Source organism: Telmatherina bonti (genome assembly GCF_933228915.1).
Source record: "Telmatherina bonti genome assembly, chromosome: 2".
Lineage (NCBI taxonomy): Eukaryota > Metazoa > Chordata > Actinopteri > Atheriniformes > Telmatherinidae > Telmatherina > Telmatherina bonti.
The window spans coordinates 26,567,304-26,587,248 of NC_136620.1; the positions used below are offsets into that span (position 1 = coordinate 26,567,304).

Sequence of the window (19,945 nt, forward strand, 5' to 3'; positions counted from 1 at the left end):
TGCAGCGTGGACACTTCACAGAGACGCCAACATTTCATGCACCGTAAGTAAGTCACTCAGGCATGGTCACACATGCCAGTTCTTAAAAGCTGACTGCACTGAGCATCGGCTTGTTCCATCAGGTTTTAAAGCAGCAAAAGACAAGCAGGGCCGTAAGACGGGAGAAACTGGCGTTGCTGCACTTAACTAAACATTACAGTTCAAAACAAAACCAAGACTAGATTGCTCAATGCTTTCATGTGGTTTTAGGTTTAAGGCGACGTCTGAACCAGCACCAAAGCTCCTTTGTGAAGGTTTGAGTGAATAGGAAAAAAAAAATGAAAATACACAGATACCTGTGTCAACATCTCTCATTTAGTCTTGACCACAAATAAGTCTGGAGTTGCTTTCGTGAATATCTGATTTCATGAAAGAAGGAAATGAGCCACTTAAAGCCGACGTGGGTGACTGGAGAAACAGCTGACAAGTGCTAGTGAAGGAAGGACCAGCATTTCAGTCTGATGGCTGTTTGTTTATTAAAATGCTGCACAAGAGTCACAGCTGACTCCTTCTCTACTTAAGCTATTATGTGCTCAAGCTTAAAAAAAATCTACCACAGATGTTCTCTGTCATGATGACAATCCGAATAAATGAGCTTAATGCCCAGTTAAGCATAAGAAACGCCTGAACTTCAAGCCTGGGACAGTATTAACAAACACTATGTCGGAAACATTAACGTCTTTTATCATTTGTTAATGTAATTAACATCGCTGATCTCTTTTATGTAACGTCCCTCTCAGAATCATTTAAACATATTTACAGGGATGAGCAAATAATGCATTAAATATTTAGATAATCGAGGATTTAGGATGATTTATGTTTTTATTTTGTTTGGTTTTTTTTACTATAAACAGATCATGTTGCCATGACAATACCTACGGTAAGAGCCTTACAAGCAGGTTGTTGTAAAATGTAACTTTTCCTGTTTTTAAACTAAACGTGATGTTATGAAGGCGTCTCACTGGAAAAGGGAATTACCATTTGTCTTTTATTAGCCTTGTATCAACAAAGTAAACAACATAAAAAATATAAAATAAAGATGTTTTCCTATTCATGTGATATTACTGTAAGGTATTGTATCTGAACTACTTATTGAGAATAGGAAGATCTCAGCAGTGATTAGACAGTTTTAACTTTGCAGCTCACCAAATCGAAATCTGTGATATTTCTTAGTAAAAAAGCAAACTTCACGTGTGCGTATTTGCACTGTCACAGTGAATGACTAATGAGGCTGCCGCCTCTATTAATAATTAAAGAAAGCAAAAAAGGCAGAGTGGCTATAAAACAGTTCAGAAGATCTGCAGTCCACTTACCACTGGTTTCAAGTCATTACAGAGAAACTTGGGGAGATTTGGAAGTAGTTTTAGCCTAAAAATCAGCTCCAATGTTTATCAAGGACGTCCCAACTCAAGACTCAGAAATTATGCAAACAGACTGGGACAAAAACATTCAGCGGTTTGCGAGTGAATCCTCACACTTCATACATAGATTAACAAAAAAACATGTTTTTTTTTCTTATTCTGATTGTGGGTTCAAGACATTTTAAGACATTTGAGCTCACAGACAGGCTGTAAGATCATTTAGAGGAAAAACAGCTCATCACTAAAGGATCCACTTTAAACAGTTATGAAAGGCTTCACCAACCAGCATAGCATATAAAGAAATACTTAAATGTTTAATTTATTTATTTATAAAGGCTGCTTCAAATGACACTTTAATGTTTTTAAAACTAATGCTGTTTAATCTAAGAAAATTTAAGTATAAAGAATATAATTATCTGAAAAGGAGAAACTGTGTAAAGTGGGTAACTCTGAAAACTTTGTACTGTCATAAAACCCCTTATAAGGAGAACTAAACCGTCAAGCATGAGTTGTTTTTTTTATCTCATTGTTTTAAACTAATCACAGCCATGTTTCACAGGATGGTGTGACTAAGTTTATATTGTGTTGTTTTAGGCAGTACAAATAAATGTATATGCCATGGCTCATGACATTTATGCCAGTGATATTTAAAACCCCTAGCAGTAAATGCGTTGTTCATACCCCACACTAAATACACACTCACTTAGAAACAGCCACGAAGGTCTGAGAGAGGCGTATTGAAACAGTCTCCAAAGCACGTAAGTAGCAGTTAAATCAGGCTGCCTCTCACAAGTAGCAAAAACAAAGCAATTAGGACATAATGGTCAAAGCTGAGGGTGTATTTATCTGAACCACCAGCAGAGGTCTAACAGTAAGAAACAGTGGGCATGGTCTCATTCATGCAAGAGGCGGGGGGATTCCTGCACACATCATATTGTGAATTGCAGCAAGAAGGTGGGAAAGCTGAATTTATCCTTAAGCAAGTAGAGGCGATATTTAAAGCAGACTCTTGACTTCCAGCATTCCGACTGCTGCAGAAACATACTGCAGAAGGCTGACAGCTGATTAGACTGATGGATCACTGTGAGGTGCAAACATCGCTACAGTTATATGGAGCCCTCCTCTCTGCCCACATCTCTCACTCAGGCTCTAAGTGAAACTGAAAGCAGGCTGCGTGGAGCAAATATGGAGCATGAAAGGAAGGAAAGATTGATTCCATCTAACCAAATCTTTACAAGTAACCAATGGAGTATTAAAGCACGAGTGACACTGTAGGATGATGCTTTGTTGACACAGTGCAGATATTGTTTGTATCTCTGTGTAAGAGCACACAGGGAAAAGTGATGCAGGTTTGTGTAGACTGCAGTGTAATAAATAGCTGGAAATGCTACTGAATAAGATGAAGTAGAAAAGGACAACAGTGAACCTAGTGTAAGCCAGGCTGGTTTAGAAAAAAAGAAGTGGTCAGCACATAGATCATGAGCTTTGATAAAAGCAGAAGCACAGATTCAACTTCTTCACTTCAGTTTAAGTAAATCTAGGCTCTGAAAGCTAAAATATGAAGGAAAGTTCAACCAGCTGTTCAATGCTTAACTACCTAAACCTTACATCATAATAACATACACACACCAGCTGCTTTATAACGTTCACCGGTTCTGTTGCTTGTTAATCCAAAAAATAGCCAACCAGCCAATCACATGGCAGAAACTTAACAGACATGTGTTGGATCAGACCACCAATGTCACTTTCTTCAGCCACTGCCCAGCTCACATCGCACCCAACCCCCACAGCCCTTCCCTGGGTTTGCCAACGGGAAGAGGGGGCAATTTTACCATATAAAAGGGTTGAGCCTGACAAGGGATTTCCCTGGGGAAGCTTGAAGAAGTGGATGAGAAGAGAGAAGTCTGGGTCTCTCTGCTCTCTGCTTAACACAGACAAAAGGTTGAATGACAATAGAAAAGTTGAAAAACATTGCATGATCTGATGAAAATCCACTTGAGCTGTAACATACAGATGGTAGAGTCAGAATATGGTGGAAACAACATGGAAGCATGGATCCACCCGACCTTGTATCTATGGTCCAGGCTGGTAGTGGTGGTGTATTGCTGCAGAGGGTGTGTTCTTGGTACACTTTGGGCCCTTTAGTACCAAGTGAGCATGGTTTAAACACCACAGCCTACCAGAGTATTGTTGGTGATCATGTTCATCCTTTTATGACCAGTGTATCCACCGTCTGAAAACTACTTCCAGCAGAATAATGCATATCACAAAGCTCAAATCATCTCAAACTGGTCTCAAACATGATAAGCTCACTGTTCACAGTCAAAAGATCCCAATCTAATAGAGCACTATGGGGATGTGGTGGAACAAGGAGATCAATACGGCCTCCCACTCTCATTCTCTTCTACCAATGGTGTGGAAACAGGAGTATGAGAAAAAAGCTCTTAAATATGCTGCTCATTCCACTTGGAATAACCTACAAAATAGAAACACACAAAACAAATCTCTCTAGGTGAGTTTCAGTTGATTTTAAGGGGATTAAAGAAAACTTCCCTGGTAAATAAGACTGCGTTTAATGTTTTTTTGTGCAAGTTATTCCACGCTACATGCATGTACGTAAAGTTGGCTGCTACTTCTGTGTTACTTGTTGTGTTTGATAGCTGATGTCTGTTTGTTCTATGTGGTTAAAAAAAAAAAGAGAAATAAAGAAATGAATTAGCAGTGGATGTGCAGCTGACGTATCTGCAGCAACTGTATGACGCTATTAGGGCTGTGACGACATGCTTTCATCCCAATTCGATTTTATTCCAGCTTTTTGGGTGCCGATTTGATTTAAATTGTGATTCTCACAATTTTTCAATATTGCAGATTTTTTTAGATTAAAAACAAAAAAAATTTCTAAACTTTTTTATGCCCGTCATTTTTCTTGATTTCAGTTAGGAAAAAACAACACAATAGTCAAACCATCATTATGCTGCTATAATGCCCAAAAAGACAAGTAAAAAGATCAATAAAAATTACAAAAATGTTACAATGGATTATTTTTATTTATTTGAAAAAAAAATATATATATATATTTTTTTTTTTTTAAATTTAAAAATTCATTTTAAATTGTGAAGCAAAAAAAATCCCGATATTCAATTTTTCGATTTGATTTTCCCACCTCTAGATGCAATCGTGTCATTATGGACCAAAATCTCTGAAGAATGTTTCTAAAGGATATTTTGATCTATGATATGAAAAAAGAGCAATATCTGAAAGGAAAGAAAGGATCTAACCTAATATTGGCATGGTGGACCAAATAAAGCGACCAGTGAGTGTAAGAATGTCAAACCATTCTGACATTATTCTGTATTTAAATAAAGTGTAAAAAATACTCAAATAATAAAAATTGAAACTATTCATATTTATTGTTACTTCAAATAAGTTACCTAAATAAAATTGTCAGTCAGGGGTGACTTGCTGCTCTGAATCTGCTCTAGCTGCTGGTGTACACCAAGTAGGTACATACCTAGTTCACTTTGATCCATTTCACCATCCATTTTTTTATCATGACATTAGATTTACAGTAAGTCTCCCTCTTGTCTGTTTAATTATACTCCATTCTTACGTCTAATTAAATCTGCTGTGCATGCCAACGGACACATCAGTGGAAGGTCTGTTCTAAATGTCACCATCATCGCCATCTATCTTGAAATCTGTCTTGATTTTGGGAGATTACAGTGATGCAAAACACAGAATAAATTATGCCCTTTAACTACATTAAAAATATAGTAACAAGCCTCTTCTGAAAATCTAAGGAGTAGAAACACAGCAAGTGTGTGTGATAAAACTGGAAAAGTTAAAGTAAAAAGTTGTTGAAAAAGAAGTACTCTGCTGAAGTTCAGATATTTGAAATTCTGGTTGAAAAACTGTTAAAGTATTTCTGCTTTATTACAAATACTTTGTAACCATCACTGTATTTAACAGTTTAATTAGTTTTTTTCCCCCTTCACTTCAGTGTTTTACCACACTATGGCACATTCCTGGTGCTGTAACTCCGGTGATGACATTAAACTGGTGTAATAAATGTACAATATCAATCACAGCAAGTGAACATTGTTCAAAGAGACACTTGGCACAGAGTTCAAATATTTGCTAAGGCAGGAACAGCTGAGGACAGAGTGTGGGAGCGAAATTTCACAGATGGAGTTAGCTGGGTAAAAAAGGAGGTATATCTAACATCTAGCACAGAGAGGTAACTCATTCACTATACAGATACCATGCAATAATGTTGCTTTATTTTCTGTATTATTTTAACAATCACTCTCTGCCTAATCTGATGGGTCTAATGCACTAAAACTCGAAGAAGTCAGTACTATTTGAGGAAGTCGTGATGACCTGGGTACTATTTATATCTGTGAAGAGCCCCATCTAGCAGCAGTGCACTCAAGGCATGAAGAGTGGCACGTTAAAATGCATGCACAGCATACAAGAGGCCTGATAAGGTTGGAAAACGCAGTGTACATTTGTGTCGAGGGTTACAGAGAGGAACTGTGTAAGCCCTTCACACATTTCTAATGTTATGTAAGGACTGCATGAATGAATGGCTTCTATAGGTATCAGCAATGGAGATGGAATAAAGGAAAATCAGTGCAGAACTCTCCAACAAGAAAATAAACCTTTGATATATTCAATAAGGCTGATCAATCTACATATCAATCAGTCAGCCACTTTAGCGCCAATTATTATTTCTCTATACAAGATTCTGAGAGAACATCAAAGGCTCAGACTCATACCTTAGGACCTGAAATCTGATGCTCCAGAAATACAGATGAGAATTGCAACAATTTAATATTTTAAAAAGAAGAGACAGCCTGCTTTAAAGCAACTACTGTGGGACATGTGAGGTCAGCACACTGTCACCAGATGTGAGAAACAAATCAAAACACACAAGAACAGGAGGGTATGATATGAATCCTCTCAATGCCAGAGCTAAATTGAAAATTCTGTCAAAATAGCACTCTACCTGTTAAAAGAAGATAGGCTGCAATATTGCTGTGGACCATTTCCATGTGAGCATGTGAATGAAAACAGAAGTTCTGGTCATCTGTCGGAACAGACGAGATGGAAAATGAAAGAAGACAGCTGGCTGCATGTTTGGACATGGATAAAGACAAATTTAAAGATGACATTTGTAACAATCTGTTTCAGGAAACTGTACATTCATCCAAAGTCCTCTGTGGTCACTTGAACATGGTGCTCCGAAAGCTCACAGCTGTAGAGCATTTGAGCAGAGTGATGTCTTCCAAGAGTTCCCTAATCATCAAAGACCATCTGGAAAACAAGTGGGCCGTGCACTGCCCACTGAACTGAAGTAGACAGACAAGCGAGGCAGAGAGAAGGAGATAAAGTCAAGGAGGGAAAGTTTATGTTTTTTTAAAGGCACAATATTCACAGCTGTAACATTTTAACAGCAGGAGCAATAAGAGATATGAGCAGCAGAAGAGATAAGAAGAACTCAAAATACCATCCCTCCTCTTGGTAATAAAAGAGTTTCTCAGTGAAACGGGACTTTCAAAAGCAGCCAGTCAAACTCTTCTTTTGACAGAAGAGACATACAGGAAGCCAGGGCTACAATCTTTTCTTACTAGTCCCACTACTTACAAACAAGCACAGCAAGAAAAGCAGAGGTGCACTTGCACTATTTTGTTAAAGAAATAAAAGCAATAGAAATGAATCTCACATATCAGATTTTCTCACACCGACCGAAAAGCATGTGTTGTAATACATGACCAGCAGCATATGAAGGCACCTGTCCCCAGACTGAACCTGGGACATCAGCAAAAGGTGGCTCATCACAGATTAATACACGGATTAATCATGTTCAACAGCTCTCTCAGCAATAAATCAACAACACTGAGTAACTAAGAGGCTTTTGGAGCAGAGATTTAATGTGCTCTGTATGCTTCCCTACTAAAGTTAATAGAGCTAACTTCAATTAGCATATTTTATAATCCTGAATAAAAGTGTGTCATGTTACAAGTAGAAAGTCGTTGCTCTCAAGAGTCAGACAGAAGAGTATTTCCATTCTGTTTCCATTTCCATCTGAGTTAAAAAGATCCTCATGAGATAAAGATAGGAATAATTCACTATTTCTGCTAAACAATTTGTAAACAACATATGCAGCACTTACGCTAACTTGGTCTGATGTGGATTTTCACTGAGAAACTGTCTTAATCAGCGCCTGAAGCGGTCACCAACATCAGAGGATTTATTACCCATGTGTTCACCACACAGATACAGTCTCTTCTCCCAGTGCAAACCAGATGGTAGAGACCCCCACTGAGAATGAGAAGAGAGAGCGGTCAGAGCAGCTCAGAGCTGACTGTCTGTCTCCTAGCTGGGACCTAACCTCACACCAGACAGTTATGGAGCCAGCGATGAGGATAGATGAAGCTGATGCTCAGCAGATCCAGATCTGCCGGGGTTCCCTCTTAAATCACATTATGCACACATGTGAGCTTCAAGCGTACCGAGCACTGACAGAACTGATGAGGCAGCAATCGCAGCTATCAGAACCTCCTCCTGCCAAGATAGTGATTAAAAATTCTCTTAGCACTTTGCATTTTGAATGAGACATTTTCCCCACTGTGTGCCTTTTGTTTGCATTTGTGTGAATGGCAATGTTATGTACTTTACTAAAGTACCACTAGAAACTACTTAGTTTTCATGGTTATGGAAGAAATCCCCTGAATAACTGCATTCATAGTCACTCCTTTTAAAATCCTACATCTGCATGACACATGACGGCACAGTCTATTTTTCTCAATCAAAGAAATCTTGGGGGTTAATGTTTCTCAATATACCAGTCATTTACACAAGACAAAAAGCCTCCGTTTGAAATGCACTTCCATATTTTTTTAGGTTTATTTCCAGGTAGATGAGACTGAAGTAGGACTGGGTCAAAATGTTATTGTTGTCACAATTTGAACATGTGCAGTCAGAGTAATATCAGATTAAGACAGTTTGGGCTACAATAAATGCACAGTTGTGGACCCTTTTTCACACCAGAAATCTTGACTTTACATTTTCTAAAACTAACCAGCATGCAAACATAAAAACCCCTGAGCCTTATGCATGTGAGTTGCAAGTCCCCACTTGACTCTTTAACCTCTTGACAGGAATCAGTATCATGTATAACATGTAATGCCTACATGCGTGCTATTTCTATCCAATAAACTCCTGCTCCCAGCCTGATGTAAACACTGTCTTGACAGACAGCTGCTTCTCGGGACAGAGACTGCTATGCAAAGGTCCGTGTGGGCATAGATTTGACACAGTTTGCCATTAATGGTAATTTTAGTGGATATTTTCTGGAGGTGCTCCAGTTTCTTCCAACTAAAAATGGAAGGTTGGGACAAGTGGAAACAAATTAACCCGTGGGTGTGAGTATGGTTGTCTGTCTTCGTGTGACAGACTCTCAGGTGTGAAACTCGCCTCTCATCAGATGCATGCTGGAACAGGCCATGCAGTTCCACTAATACAAATGAAAGAAACTGGTTATACTTGTTCCTTTTCATGATTCATTTGTTCATGCACTTCCAGTTACCTTTGCAAGACGGAAGGCAAAGTTTTATGGGTAACAGCAGGTTGATGCTACAGATAAATTAAAAGGGAAAAGCAAAATGAGGGGTTATGATTTTGTGTTTGAGAAGAACTGAACATTTAATTTTAGACTGTAGTCATTCTCAATGTCCATAGGACATGAAAACAAACCCCAAACTGGACCTAAAATCCACTGAAAACAAACAGAATTTTTGTATTGCTCTAATCTACAATCATGTTTTGAGCCAACAAGTGATCATCAGCATGACTAAAACAAACGTGTTGCTTTTTCTCGGCTAGTAAGGGTTTAAATAAGCTGAATGTGGAATGTGAAATTGAGGTTAATTGCCTTAATAATAAATTAGATACACTGTCTTCCACTTAATCTGATTTCAGATCAAAACACTTGTTGTTGCGACTGTGACTGGGTTACGTAACCAGGTCTCATATAAAGCTTCTCTCTTACATAGGAAGCTTGGATTATTCCCTGCAGAGATGGGGGAGCTTCACAAGTCTGCAATAACAGTCTGTCACAGTTAAGAAGGGCTCACAGCGACGCTCATCACCATTGGTCTAAAAAAATGAAGACCTCAGCTCTCTGCTTTTGCAAGAAATCCGGTAAAGCAACAGAGAAAGTCACTGCAAACCTTAAGACACAAAAATGAGGATCAATGTGAACTCATTCATCACTGAGTTTTATTCACTTTGTCTAATGTCACTCCAACAAGTCCCCTGAGTTTGAAGGCTGTGGCGCGCTACCCCTCTCTTCAGATCCCTGATAAGGCTCCTTGTTGTAGCTTGAGGTTTCAGTGTCTGAAGCTGAAACTGCATAGGAAAGATAGAAAGTGAGGACACAAACCAAGAGCAATTTAACTGGAATCTACAAGTTGTATAATAAGTTTTTTCCTATAAAAAAAAAAAGAAAGAAAGAACTTAGAAACAACTGGAACAGTAGAGCCAACAAAGAAACATAGGATCAGCACACTGAACTGAAGATGAACGAGATGTTATTCTGCACAACCATATGTTTGGAGGCCAATAGCACTGGTTTGGTTCACCCACTGGTCTCGCAAGCAGTTTTGACACTGCAGAGGTGTGACTGATGCTCTTTTGTTGCCCACTGACATCCTGTTTGTAAATACAGAGGTGGAATGGGGAGGTGGGGGGGTGGTGGTAAAAATTGAGGCTGCTGATACCCATCACAGCTGGCAATAGGGGTCTTCACAGAACTAGCGTGTAAGTGTAAAGTGTTTCTGTAACGCTGGTCTGCTGTGTGCCACCACACAACATGACACTAAGCTACCTCTGTTTGTTCCTGTGGCGGCTTAACTCAGGCATCCTTTTTGGGAGGATGCATGGCTACTGCTTTGTGAAAAGGGCTCATGATACATCTGAAAAGGCAACAAGCTTAAATGAAACACTCTGAACTGGAAAACACAATAACTCAGTATGTAGCGTGTAGCATTCACAACACATCCACACAGATGGATGGATAGAAAGTCACATGAAATATGATGTTTCTATGAAGTTTACACCACAGTCTCATTATGCCGAGCAGAAGCTGATTTAAAGCGGCTAAATAGGAGCTTTAGTTTGCATAATAGTTTTCAAAATCCAATATTGATCCAACAGCAACCCAGCTCCTTTTAATTGCAGTCAGTGAGTGTGTGGGCCTTCAAAGCAGAAAATGAGCCAACAGCTAAACAGAGATCCACTGGAGATATTTTTGTCATAATTGGCCAGATTTCAATTGGCAAGAGCTTTTGATTGTGAGTGATGAATTATGCAGAAGTAAGTGTAGCCTAATGAAAGCAGGCTAGTTCAATATTTATATTTTATGTTGCACTTTATACTTATGAGCACTCAAAAACCACAAATTACCCTCAAAGGAACAGGAAAATATCATTAAATGAAAGATTAATGGATTGAAATGACTCAAGATGAACGTCAGGTCTACAACCCTGTGGGGGTCAGGTGTACTTATTATTCACTCACCAGTCTGCTAAACAAAAACAGTTCAGTGCATAACTTAGGACATTTAGCTGTGGCTCCATTATTTCTGTTTTTGAAAAAAATATTAATGAGCCCAGAACAGCAAACTTAAATAAGCGACTGGCAGAATATTCAATCATAACTGTTGTAAACTCTGCATCCATGTTGCAACAAAGCCCTAAATGGAGTCATAAATGAGCTGATATAATCTTAATTGATTTAATCTGGCTTCAACACATTTACTTCTGCATATTTTCTTGGGTCAAGAATCTTCATTAACAGAATGTTACACACAAACAAAAAAAACACAACACACATTTCAACATTGCTTGTTCAAAATTACACCTAAATTAACCTGAAACACAGTATATATATGAATACACAAAAGGACAGATCAACTGGAGATTATATGTTTTAACACAAAGACAGAACAGAGGAAAGTGTCTGTAACTGTGATGTGTGGTTTACTGTTAGCACAGCAGCAGAATGAACAGATGGAGTGCAGTGTTCTCTGGTTTATCAGCAGGTTCAGCAGTTGAGACTGGGGTCAATGGTTACTAGCTCAAAAACTTTAATGGCTGCTCCTGAGCCACTGTTTTCTCCACACTGCACTACAAATCGCTCAAATGAATGAGGGGAAAGATGGTTTCTGGCTGCACAGGCACACTTAGACAAATTCAAATCTGAAAATCTTGACTGTGACATTCAAAGAAAATGCACACTTTCACCTCTAAGTGCTCTGTCAGACTAAAAAAAAAAGAACATTTACACTGTGTTGACAATGTCTGCATGTGATGAAAATGGGCAGCTAACCTCTTCCTCTCTCAGCAAGGTGGGGATAAACTGGGCAGTTAGCACTGGACCACCCACAAACAACCCAGAAACACCATAAGAACGATTGTCTGAGGGAAGCACGAAGCCGTTGATTGAATTAACATCTCCACTGACCTTCATCCATTCAAAACTCCACATGCTAAAAAAAAAAATTAATTCCTGGGATGGACCAGGCCTTTAGCTCACATTGTTACACCTACAACCTGTAACTCATCCTTTTCTGCACATGGCATCAGAGAGGACAGCCTGCGTCAGCACAATCTGCTGCTTGATGCTCACACTGCGTAACCTGACAGCAGCAGCCAAATCACACAGCCAGCATGTAAAAAAAGAAGCAGATCCTTTAGCAGTTTTGTTTTCTCAAAATGCACTTCAGACAGAAGCAAGTGGATCTATTTTGTTTAAGCCATCCACACCTGTTTTACATGCAAAATTAAAAATTATGTTTTTAAATTGCAATATGAAACTAATGACAAAGTAATAACAACCTATTATAAAGTACAAGGCACACACTTCTCCAGCTGTCAATAAAGAATGGAATTGTCAAAGGTTTTAGTTGGCAGCCTCACACAAAACCTCAAAATGTCCCAAAGACTGTCCAAGTCCCAACTATCACATAAACCGGTCAACAAATCCCATATCTAAACACAGAGTCACAATGAAATGAACAGGCATGGCTTTTGTGCAGCTTAATTGCTACAAGCTTAAGCACATCTGAAAGATATCGCCATCACAGAAAAGACCGATGTTGCTTTGTGCTGGCCATGCCACAGCGTGCAGCCATCTTTATGAGTCTCGCTTCAGTGACCACATGACTGCAGTTCTAAATGTTCTCACTAAGTAAAAACAACAGAAACAAACCAACTAAACCAAGTTGGGGAAATGTGTCGGAAAAAGTTTTGGTCGCTTTCAGACTATGGAGGGACTTTGCACCATTTTAGCAGACTTTGTGCAATTTTAACCAACAAAAACCTTTTATCAAACCCTCCAAAAAGAGCTTAGTCTTCATCGCTGTTTGAGCTATAAACAGTGTTTTTACATCTAATGACACTGAGCAGAGCTCATGGTCAAGGTTTCATTTGTTGATTTTAACTAATCCGGAGGTGTCCAGCTCAGGTCCTCAAGGGTAACAATCCTGCAGGTTTTAGATGTCTCCTTAATCCAGTGTTACTCATTGCGTGACTCGCGAGCCGAATGCAGCTCACTGACTCTTGACTTGCGGTTCGTGAAGCAGCCACTGCCTTTCTGAAAATGCTATCTAAACAAGTCATAATGATCCTCAACGGTGCAGTACTCTTCACAAACAAGAGGTGCAGGCTGCTTACAAAAACGTTGCTGTCCTACTGGCCCTAACTGACCCTGTCAGAGTTGCCAGATTTGGCTGATTTCAGCAGCACCAAACTCCACCAAAGAGCTACTCCTTCAGTAGCTCTGTATATACATTGAATTAAGAAACACCCACATTTCGAAGTATTATGGTATTTTCACCATTTACTGTTGCATAAGACAAGAATGCCATTACTCTGTGCAATATTTAGGATAACAATTCCTTGCTAAAAAGCTGAATGTTGCTGATTTGGCAACGTAGCAGGACACGTAGCGTGTTTTTTTTTTGTTTGTTTTTTTTTGGAAAAAGTGGCTCTCCTCTTGTCTTAATATATTGAGTGCAGCTCTTGTTGAATTAACAGTGAGGATCCCTGCCTTAATGCAACACACCTGACTTAGATTAAAAGGTTCTCCTCAACAGCTCAAACATCTTGACCCATCAATCTGAGTCAGGTGTGCTGCAGCAGGAAACATCCAAATCTGGCAGGACAGCAGCCCTCAAAGAATGAAAATAAAGATGAGATGTAGGGACCAACATGGGGAGTGAACGGAGGGGAAGATATGTGAAAGGTAATCAGTTGAGTTACAGGGAGTCTTTTGTGATTGGTGTTCTCTGACTTAATAGAATGGTGACAAGTGGCGTGTTATCAGCTGGGAACAAGATAATATGTGAGAGCCAGATTTTATTATTCCAGGCTTTGATGCATTTTGCAACAGACTAATTTCAAAACGCTTCACACATATTTTTGGTAACTGTTTGCCGTGACTATATTCAACAGCAGCCGCCATGCATGTCCGGAATACAAACGATTTCTCCACAGTTTTTGTCTTAAGACTTGTTTAAAATTCAGCTGATGGATGAAATTGTTTTTCACTTGCAAAACTGCAGTGTGCATGCATCATTGGACTGAGCCAGAATCACAGTGATCCACTAATGAATGTGGTCCCCAAGTCTGCTTTTCACTGAGAAGCTGTAACAAAATGCTGGAATATAAAATTACTGCCTTTCAGTCAGACGGCCTGGCAACCTGCCACATGAAGCTTCTCAAATTCATGAAGAAGTCAAAGAGGGAGATTCAGTGGGGATAAAAAGGCACAATGCTTTTCATTGGAAATATCTTCAGTATAGCAGCATTATAATAGTTTGGCATGTTCATCCCCAAAATATCTATACATGCAATGTGAGGGAAGTATTTCAACTGAACTGATATGCTTTGGTTTGGAGGATAGATGATGAATCAGAGCTCACTGTGAGACTGTGCTAGTGATTTCTTTTGATTTGCTGCATGCATTAGGCTGCTATGTGAGAGAGAAGAGAATGTAAAACACACTGTAATTAAAAGACGAAAGTAAAAACTAGCTGCAGTTAATGTAAATGCTGGTCTTCGTATAGAAAAACTGAACAAAATGCTTTTATGGGCATAGTGGATATATAACATTATTGTTGTCTAAACATGAGAACACAAAAATGAACAAATTGGTGATACAATATATGCATAACATAAATTGACTATAATGCTCATTAAATCCTGGTAATGTCATGGATTGTATGAGTCAATAATTATTTCAGCATCGACTGCTGTAGGCTAAGTGTTTTTGGTTGTTCTAAATGAAAAGTGGTCAGCGTAAAAGAATTAAGGCAATATATTTGCTTGGGACTCCAACACACTGATCCTACCTCATGCTGTGAGTAAGATTCAGTCTTATGAGCAAAGACAGCCTGGCACAAACTCCTACAGAACTCAAGATGAACTATCTCATGGTGTGACTGCTGCTGCAAAGCAACCAACAGGAATTCAGTAGAAACGACACACAGATCAACAAAACACTGGAGGTATTGTGGGGAAAAAAAGAAGGAAATGGACAAGATGGAGGCAAAATATGCAAAACAAAATGTTTGGGGTCCCAACAAGGAAGTAAATGTAGCTGATCATGCTCTATAATAAATACACACAACTACATCGGGCTTGTATGTATATATATACAATTGTTACAATTACAATATACAATATAAAACATGTATACAATATATACATGTATATACATACAGACCCAATGAACTTTAGCTACGTATATTAGCTCCATGTTGCACAGTGTGGCTTTAGCTTCACTTTTAAGACAGCTGAAAGGTGCTTTCAGTGTAATTTAGCTCATCATTTAAACCCAAATTTTGCGGATAAATGTCAGAAAAAAGAACATTTTACACTTTGACTCAACTCTCCAAACAGGCAAAACTTGGAGCAGAGTAAGTATGAATCAACAAAAACAGCTCAGATGAAGACAGCAGTCACACTTTGCACAGGTTTGCCTGGTGTTTGCACTGTGTTCCTGTGTAATCATTAACCTTTGCAACAGCCTTCCACAGGTCAGAAATAGGGAGTAAAGGTTTGAAATTTACAACCTTTCAACATTTACTGCTAATACAACCAAAGTTTTCAGAAGCAGCACACGGATGAAAGAATGTTTCATTCATCACAGGTCACTAAAACAGATGTAGCTTCCTTCATTTGTGTTTTTAATAAATGATGCCGTCAACCGGGAAGTGCTTTGAATTTACATGTCTAGGTTAGATGATCTCTAGAAGGTCTAAGGTGGTGATGGGTGTGTGAGGAACTGCAAAAACGGTGCTGAACTCACTTGATAAAGCATCGTGCTCCCTCGAAGGTAAATCCTTCCTCCCATCCAGTGGGTAGATCTTCAGGATGGACAAAGACACAAAAATATGTGAATACATTTTGTGTTTTCATTTAACAAAATGTGTTGATTCCCAGCAGCCAAATGAAAAAACTGAGCAAAGATATAAAGATGCAACATTTATTTGATCATAAAACTAAATGGACAAGTACCATAAACTAACCAAACCAAACCACATGAGGATGTCAAACTGACTTTCAGGGATGAAACTTTTTCTCTCAGTCATCAGCTCGACTGTTTTTACATCGTTGATTAATCTGTTAAACACTGACCATAAATCTATGACTTAACATAAATACGTCATTGTTAATCATTGTTTTGCTTCATCAGTAGTCCAAAACCAACTAGTGTTTCTTCAATTTTTCATAAGACAAATAAAAGCAAATTATCACGACAAAGGATCTGGAACTGAGGACTATTTAGTGGTTTTGCCTGCAAAAATGCCCAAATTGGTCATTATTTATTTATATACAGAAGTTGCCTCTGTTTTAGTCCTACTTTCTAAGAGATCAGTGTAACTTTGATCCAGTTTCAACATCTTGCTGTATGAAGGCACAATATTCACACCACAGAAAGTGCAGTGTCAAGTACCGTGAGGCAAATTAACTCATCACACCGTGATATGATGTTTCAAACTCTCATTTTCTAAGACTAATAGATGAAAGATGTTTATTAGATTTGAGCTACAACTTAAATTGAAGCAACCTGAAAAGGCAGAGAGCTCAAAGCCAGAGCTGAATATCATCCAGGGCAAATCTTGATTGTTAGATTATTGACTCATGCTGGATTGATAGAATAGAGATGAAGAAAAACAATGTGTCACGGTGAGTCAACCAGTATATTAAACTAACATTTCATTTCATGCGGGTTCCTGGCTTCTGATTTGCCACATTGATTCAGAGCTGATTTGCATGGGCTCAACTTGATTCTATTCACAAATCGCTTGAACAGGGACATGATTTGGTATAAATCCTATGAAATGCCAACTCTGGTTATGAAAGAGAAAAACTGAAGAGCTGAGCTGCCATGTGAGACTTCACACATTCATGGAAGAGAAACATATTGAACATCAATCCCTGGATTAAATGCTGGATCATTCAAATAACGAATGCATATGGTTTATATAAATATAACTAAAAGCTGGTTTCTCTTGTATACGACACTATGTGTCTCAATGGGACTTTCTGCATAAATAAAGGTTTAAAAAGAGGACTGAATCAGAAAAACTCCTTGTTGTTGTTATCCAAGTCCCACAGAGGAGACGTTACCAAGCTCACCTGTTTTTAGGTTTAGTGCTTTGAAAGCAAATTTAAAGTTCAAAGAAGGATGACTCACGTTGATATATGGATTTCGAGCTGAATTTGTTTTATATCTTTTTTAAGCAACCTTTAAAGTCTAAAGCACCTGCACATGCCTGAAATGATTCAGATAATTCTATCAATGCCTTATTTCAAAACAAGTCATTCATGTAGTTTCTAACAGGAAAAAATAAACCAAAAAAACCCCACTAATTTTCCAATGAAAAGCAGCTATTTGAAATTTTACAGATGTAAAAACTGATTTGTTAATTAGGAAATGGATCACTAGTTGCATCCCTGCAGACATGGAGGTGAGTGGGATTGCTTGCAGAAAGCTGACTGCTGCTGTAGACATTATGAAGCTGCATGGTATGTAACGTTTGGGGCATTTTGCAGTGCAGATACTTGATATAACCATATAATACACGTTATTTAACACTAATTGTGTTTTTTGTTTGTTTCTTTGTTTTGTTGTTTGCAAGGATGCGCCACATGAAGCTCATTCTTAACAAATTCTGCTTAATCTGCTCATTCTCCAACAGCTGTGTTGTGTTCTGGACCTGACAACAGGCTCTCTCACTTCTTACCTGGGCGTCAAAACATCAATAAAAACAGCCATTTGACCGTCTGTGTGGTCACCAGAAGCTTAAAGTCAAATAAATAAAGCCTTTAAAATGAGTTTCCGTGCTGGTGCTTCTTTCTAAAAGCCGTCGTTTTACAAGTTATCAAGTTACGTTAGCTAGCCGCAACTCCGACTGACCAACCTGAGGAGTAGGCTCGCGAGGAAGCGGCGTGAGGCGAGCAAAGGTGGGCTCACTTGAAGCGGCACAAAGCGTCAAGAGCCCACTCATGCATTAAGAAAGACGGCATGGGAGTCAGAGCCCGTCTGTGAGCGTGGGAAGAGTCGGTTCACAACAAAACAACAACATATGACGGACGGCGGACCTGACAGACGCCAAAGATAAGAGAAACTTGAGTTGACAGCTGAGTGACATCTTTACCTGGAGTTTTTCTGTGTCCGGTTCTCACTGCTTCGCCGCTCACTGGATGCAGCCAGGTTGTACTCTTGGCTTCTTCGCTGTTGAGAGAGGACGGAAACGCGCGCATTAATAAGCGGCGACTTTGTTCGCAGCAAGAAACTGATAAAAACGACTTAAACTGTTGTTTGAAGGGATATTTACTTAACAAAGAAGATCCGTCCATCCCGAGTAACCCCATAACTCCAAGAAGACGGGAGAGCAGAAATCCACTCGGGCTGTAGCTCCGCCGCCATGTCTGGCACTAATGTATGACAACCGCGCGGCTCCGCTCTTGCAGGCGGCGCGTACACGGAAACCTTGGCAACGGCGACTGGTTGAGAGGAGGGCAGGAGCAGCCCCTGGTGTGGAGCAAGCAGGTAAACTGCGTTCATTTGTGTGGGAGAGGATGCTTGGAAAAAAACATATCAAAAGAAATACCTTTCTCTATGGAGAACTTAGTTTTATTTTTGTTTAATTGTGTGTGTTAATGCGTTTTTCCATTGTTTTCATCAAGGATGCATCAAACTTGGGGGCAGGGATGGATTAACGGGCTAGAGACCCCCAGGACAATATTGATTTGCTGGACCCCATAAGCTTTTCTTTTTGCAAACAGACGCCTTTGATGAAAGATTGAATCCCAAAGGTGCATCTTAACACATGGGGCCCCCCGCCTTTTCAAGTTAGAACTTGAGGGTCTTTTCATGGTGCTAATTATGTGCTCTGCTTTAATAGTACATCTTCCAAATAATCCGGTGAGTAAGCACAACCCAGGTGATGCACAAAAAGTCTGGAGTCTGGGGAAGTTTCCTGCTTTGCTTGGTGTTTAACTCAACCTGAGGGTTAGAGACTGGCACACAAAGGCAAACACAATCTGCCCGCACACCCACACTGCCGTACTCTACCTTTAGTGTTTTTGGTCTCCACCTTCTGTTACTGTGCACTGAAACAGCAGCATCAGGCATTCAGTGCATTACAAAAGCAAGTCATCCAACACCACTGTGCCTGATCTGTTGTTGCACTGCGTGGCATTGTTCTCTGGACACATGGTCAGAAGCTGTTTTGAGCAAGCGTGCAGCAGTGAGAAGCGGACATATCTGCCAACTGCTAGGTCATCCACTTTGGTGAGTAACTCTAAAGGAGGCGGAAGCAGATAGGCAGTCATGCCCAGCCCGGTCAGACATAAACACTGCTCCCTTTGTATTCTGCTTACCTGGAGCAGAATAGCACTCCTTTCTGGTAATGTGACATACAAAAGAACTGCTTGTTTTTCCCTAGGTAGGAGGACAATGGTCCACAGGAAGATATTAGAAGCTGAGCTTCATGTGCACTTTTTAAATCTCATTGATTTGAGGCAGAGTACATGAGCTGTTTTTAAAATGGAGCATCTGAGCAGCTGAATTGTCATTTTCAGGGATTAGGTACAATATCTGCCAATGCTCAAGCTCTTCCTTTACTGTTTAGTCGCTTTCAGAATACCTATAATATCCATTCAGGTGGAAACTTTTGGATTGGATCCAGAAACCTGTGTGTGATTGTGTACCTGTGGGACCTGAAAGTGTGGTTGTGTCTGTGACCTGAGGCCATTACCTCTGTTTTCCAACAGTAACCTTAAAACTTGCTTCTGAGAAAAGAAAATTTTGGATATTCTTTTCCTGACTCTTACAATAACACATTGCTCAGGTACTAATGTTTGACTAAAAAAGTTTTGCAGAACACTGCTTTCTTTTAATCACAAGTTACAGGTTTAAAAATGTCTTTAAAAAATTTCCCAGATGCCATCATCAACACTTACGTG

At 39.3% G+C, this 19,945-nt stretch overlaps 1 protein-coding gene across 1 annotated transcript in view; it reads right to left on the bottom strand.

Moving 5' to 3' along the window:
* The window catches only part of LOC306762534 (pleckstrin homology domain-containing family A member 5-like), a gene marked incomplete at its 5' end in the record, with an annotated part of 76,787 nt that extends 58,383 nt beyond the window's left edge, over positions 1-18,404 (bottom strand). Inside the window, 3 exons of the mRNA XM_079249056.1 lie at positions 15,777-15,834; positions 18,133-18,209; positions 18,313-18,404. Coding sequence (XP_079105182.1) covers positions 15,777-15,834; positions 18,133-18,209; positions 18,313-18,404 — 227 coding nt within the window. The remainder of the gene's footprint in view (positions 1-15,776; positions 15,835-18,132; positions 18,210-18,312) is intronic.
* Positions 18,405-19,945: the final 1,541 nt, after the last annotated feature.